This window comes from Sinocyclocheilus rhinocerous, unplaced genomic scaffold (assembly GCF_001515625.1).
Source record: "Sinocyclocheilus rhinocerous isolate Xijiao unplaced genomic scaffold, SAMN03320098_v1.1 scaffold1538, whole genome shotgun sequence".
Lineage (NCBI taxonomy): Eukaryota > Metazoa > Chordata > Actinopteri > Cypriniformes > Cyprinidae > Sinocyclocheilus > Sinocyclocheilus rhinocerous.
In genome coordinates this window covers 696,365-701,413 of record NW_015661872.1, presented here as the reverse complement: position 1 = coordinate 701,413, position 5,049 = coordinate 696,365, and the positions used below count along the sequence as shown (strand labels likewise).

The window sequence follows — 5,049 nt, the reverse complement described above, 5'->3', positions numbered from 1 at the left end:
GGGGGGGAAGGAAGCAGGGGCGGGGTAAAAAGAGAACGAGAGACAGCTTAAAACACTGCCTTTATGCTTTTGAGTCCAGGACGACTCCTCTTACATCAAAGTGTTTTTACCACTGCGGTGTGTGATTTTGTCTCTCTCTCTGTGTGTGTGTGTGCGTGTCTTGAGTGAATGTATTGAGAGATTAGGTGACTAGTGAGTGTGTGTGTGAGGGAGAGAGAGAGAGAGCTATGGGGGTGGTTAACGACGTGAACGCACTAATTACGCCTAATTATCTATTCCCTTTACATGTAACCGGCTTTGTTAGTTACTCAGAACACTCTCAAAACATACTCAAAATGTTCTCACAACCTCTCCTTGCCCTGTCCACGACTCTTAAAGAAACATCACCCTTGGAACATCTGTCTCACTTTGAAAGCACAGACCCCCCAGACCTCCACAGAGGCCACGGGCCATGGCCCTCATCCTCTCCATCACAATCACTCGCTCCTCAGTCTTTGCTAATCTGTGCCTGCTAAAAACATGACTGACCAACTTTAGTGATGACTTGGCAAAACAACATCTTTTGAGTGACTGTTAACGAATGTCAAGGCACCTCAAATGTTGGTCTTACGGCTTATTCACACCAAAGCCAGAAGTTCTGACAGAGGAAAAACATGACTAACACAATTTTAAGTCCAAAATATTGTAGTTATGGTCAATGTTTTGCTTAATTTAATAAACACATCCATTCAGGTTTTATTATTTTCAGAGAACTCAGCAGTACAGTTTGGTAACAAAAAAAACTTGGACTCTGTGTAAACAGGCTTTTAGACATCAGATCAAAAAATAACAGCAGCAAGAAAAGAGAAAGCGACATTACTGACATACACATCTCTGTCCTTCTCTCTATGAATGGTTTATGTTGTCTCTCATAGGTCTGTCTTTATTAACTGCCTCTAATTAATCAGATCAAGAAGGAGTCAGTCTGTCTAGTCAACTATTCTTCAACTACTTTAAGGTTTCCGTAAAAGTTTAGATATTTTTATGATAAAATGGATCTGAAGGAAAGCAAAGATAAAAAAAAATATTAGAAATAGGAGGTTAACAAAAGGTCCGTGGAACAATAGCAGCCATCCAACATAAATTGCCTCTTTTCATTTTTGCCCCATCTTCAAGTCATTCAATCAGCATACACTCATCCTTACCCACCAGAGACCTTCACCATGAAAACACACACACATAAGACCAAGACAACCATAACCAAAGGAACACGGGGAACAGCAGAGAAAAGCAATTAGCCAAAATGAAGACAGACATTTGAGCAAAAATAAGGTCATCACACCTCTATGATAATGTGTATGTTGGAGCAAAAGATTAATAAGTAAAATAAAATAAAATAAAATAAAACACTGGGAACAAAAAAAGATACCATGGAAGACAGACAAGTTACTTAAAACTTGAAAATCAATAAGGGGTTCTGACCTTACTTCATATGTATAATTACGGCTGCCAAATCAAAATTAATGAATCAGATTGATCACATATATCAACATTCATTCTAAGACATTACATTAGACAAAAGCACTAAATAGACAATTGGCTTTAAAAAATATATTGTTTACATAATCTATTAAATATACATCACTGTTCAAAAGTTTGGAGTCTGAGATTTTTTTTTGAGTCTCTTGCTCATAAAGGCTGCATTTTATTTGATAAGAAATACAGTAAAACTGTATTAATATTATTAGAATTTAAAATAACAAAAAAATATTTTTTTTTATTTTAATACATTTTTAATATATATTTTGTTTATGCAATGGCAATAAATTTCATCATATTATTATTATTAATGCTGAAAACATTTGTGCTGCTATATGTTTTTGTGGAAACCATTTTTTTTTTCAGGATTCTTTGATGAATAGAAAATAGATTTAATTTATATGAAATAGAAATATTTTGTAACATTACTATAACTTTTGATCAATTTAATGAATCCTTGCTGAATAGATTTCTTTTAAAAAAACATAACGTAGTGTATAATTAAAAAATAATTTTAATAGAAATATATTTCAATATTTTTAAATCATTTTTACATGATTATTCATACTGAATTAAAATGTTGAACTGACAGCCCTAATAACAATAATAATTTTAATAATATTTTGTAGGCAAATAAACATTACCACCCTGAAGAGAGATTAAGATATATAGAAAGAGAACAGTCAAGAGCCAGTGAGTGCATTTCAGTGAGTCTGTCACACATTATTAGGGTTGACCAGGCATGAGAGGAGGCACTTGGGCCACCCTAGTTACCCTGAACTGGGATCCTGGGTTGCCTCAAAACCAGATGGCCAAACAAAGAAGCTCAAACGTTAAAGGTGCAACGCAGGGCGAGATTTATTCAGCACTCTTACCAGGCAAGATTAACACAGGCCAGAATAGAGGGTGACTTTAAGGACCCCAGGGATTTGACAGAGACGGTCTGACCCAGAGTGACTGTGCTGGGCCACTGACTATAAAAGACCCAGGGGTCAAACTGAGAAAAATCACAACCTGACTGAAGCGTCTAGCAGCTTTTATTTTTAGCACATTCTACAGAGGGGGGTCCTTTAACTATGAGGAATACTAGGATATAATGTGGATTAGAAAGACATTGTATTGCCAGTCATCAAAGCATCCTCTTATTATGTCGCTCTTTAAGATCATGGAGCGAAAAGAAACATGTAAAGGATGACTGGTTTGTATTGCCGTTAGCGCTCCCCGTACAATTGTGACCCAAAAAAGAAAATTTGCTGAAAATTTACTCAAACATCAGGCCATCCAAGATGTGGATGAGTTTGTTTCTTCATTTGAACAGATTTGGATGAATTTTGCATTACATCACTTGCTAGCTGATGAATCCTCTGCAGTGAATGGGTGCCGTCACAATGAGAGTCCGAACAACTGATAAAAACATCACAATAATCCACAAGTAAATTTAGACTTGTTTAGGCATTCTGACGGCACCCATTCACTGCAGAGAATCCACTGGCGAGCAAATGATGTAATGCTAAATTTCTCCATATTTTTTCTGATGAAGAAGAAAATTCATCAACATCTTGGATGACCCGAGAGTGGGTACATTTTCAGCAAATTTTCTTTTAAGGGGGAACTACTTAACTACAGAACAAGCCAATCATCGTTAAAAACGCATTGAGCTCGGTGTGTTGATATACCAATCAAATGTGCAAGAATGTGGCCTGCTGTAAAATGCCTGAAAATGATGGTCTGATTATTTATGATGGAAAGCTGTCGCAGGATGATGGTAATTACCCAGACAGCACACAGGATAATGCCAATACCTGCTTAAAATAATACAATTAACTTGCAAAGCAGATCAGAGCATTGCTGGCGTCCATGGCCGGGCGCACTTTGAAATGCAAGCAGCTTCACACAATGCCGTCTCATTCCAGCCAACCCACGCCAGTCATTAAACGGCCTCCATGTCTGTCACACTCTCTCTCAGTCTGTTGCTCTCATCTCCAGGTATGATCAAAGCTGCCTTTTTTCTGTTTTGTGCATTTTTGCAAACACATATGGGGTTGTGTATTTTTACCTGTGAATAAAATACATCAAAAACCAGACAGACCAGAGGAGGAAACATGAAGAGAGAGAGAGAGATGGAGATAGAATGAAAGGATAAATAAATTAACTGAGAGAATGACTTTGTCTTTACCTTGAGTACGCCAATGAAAGGCACAAAAGCAGTCCTCTGAAGCCCGTTTTTGTACAGTTCTGAGAGAGAGAGCACGAGAGGGAGAGACGCTGGTTAGATTCACTCTTTAGCCTCCTCATAATGTAATTTTCCATCTATGATTGGCAAATAAAGTGTCTATTGATGAAGTGAGGGACGGGAAGGGAGGAGGGACAAAAGGGACGAGGAGAGGCAGAAATTGATTTTTGTGGGCAGCACAGGAGAAAGGCAGAACATGAAATTCATTACATTCCCAAACAATGAGCTCAAGAGAAGAAGTCTCTCTCTTTCTACACAGACAATAAACCTGCATCACGGTGAATGGAGACTTCAATTAGCCACACAGGCATGATAAACCACACACACACACAGATGTAAAGAGACCATGATGAGTATATGCTTCTCTCTGTGCTGTAAAAGCTTGTTTAAAGCTGACGTGGGCAAGAAAATATAAAGGAAACAGAACTGTCATAACAGAGGCATGTTGAGCTATAAACAGTCCAGTGAAACATGTTCGGCCAGTTCTCACCCAAGAAATGAAAGCATGCTATAGGGATCTTACTACAAAAAAACAGATAAAGCCTTTTCATAGGCATCTGGAGGCCACTTATGAGAATCATACTGAGAGATATTTTAAGGGATCCTATATACTCTTTTTCCTTAATATCCACTTATAATGTTTGTACCAAAACAGTAAGTCAAAGTATAAGTGTTTTGTTTTTCATGGCCATTTTTGGTCGCTATTTTTATTTATTTTTATAAGAACTATTTTTGGCCACTGTACACAGGGCCGGATTTACCTCTTTTCGTGACATAGGCAAAACAAATTTTTGGGCCCCCCTTCCCTATTATTATAATAGACCTAACATTAGCTACCCCCCAAGCAAACAAAAATATTTCTTAATTAGTGGAAACCGTTACAGTGTTTTCTATCGCAATAAGCGCTTGCGTTCAATCAATAAAAATCGAATGTAGTTTGAGAACTGAGAAAGACCATTCCATTAATAGGTGCAGCGTCGTGGCCACATAACAACTTCAGGAGTGCATTATCTCTCTAATAATTTTAACGGCCTGGAGTCACAACCACACATCAAGACATTGTTAAGATGATTTATTTCAAGACATTTGTCATGTTTCCGTCCTGAAATCTCGTGGTTGTTGAACTAATTTTTTTACGTTTTTTTACATAAACCTTCCGTTGCAAATTCCAAAACGTCATTTTAGAGCTAATAACAGAGGCTTGAGCTATTTATATGCAGGCTAATGCAGTTATTAATGCAGTCTAACACACTTAGAGAGAGAGAGAGAGAGAGAGAGAGAGAGAGAGAGAGATTAAG

General features: G+C 37.5%; 1 protein-coding gene across 1 annotated transcript in view; it reads right to left on the bottom strand.

Moving 5' to 3' along the window:
- LOC107726636 (lactation elevated protein 1 homolog B-like) overlaps window positions 1-5,049 on the bottom strand; it is a 28,942-nt gene that overhangs the window by 11,029 nt on the left and 12,864 nt on the right. Inside the window, exon 7 of the mRNA XM_016536298.1 lies at window positions 3,695-3,753. Coding sequence (XP_016391784.1) covers window positions 3,695-3,753 — 59 coding nt within the window. The remainder of the gene's footprint in view (window positions 1-3,694; window positions 3,754-5,049) is intronic.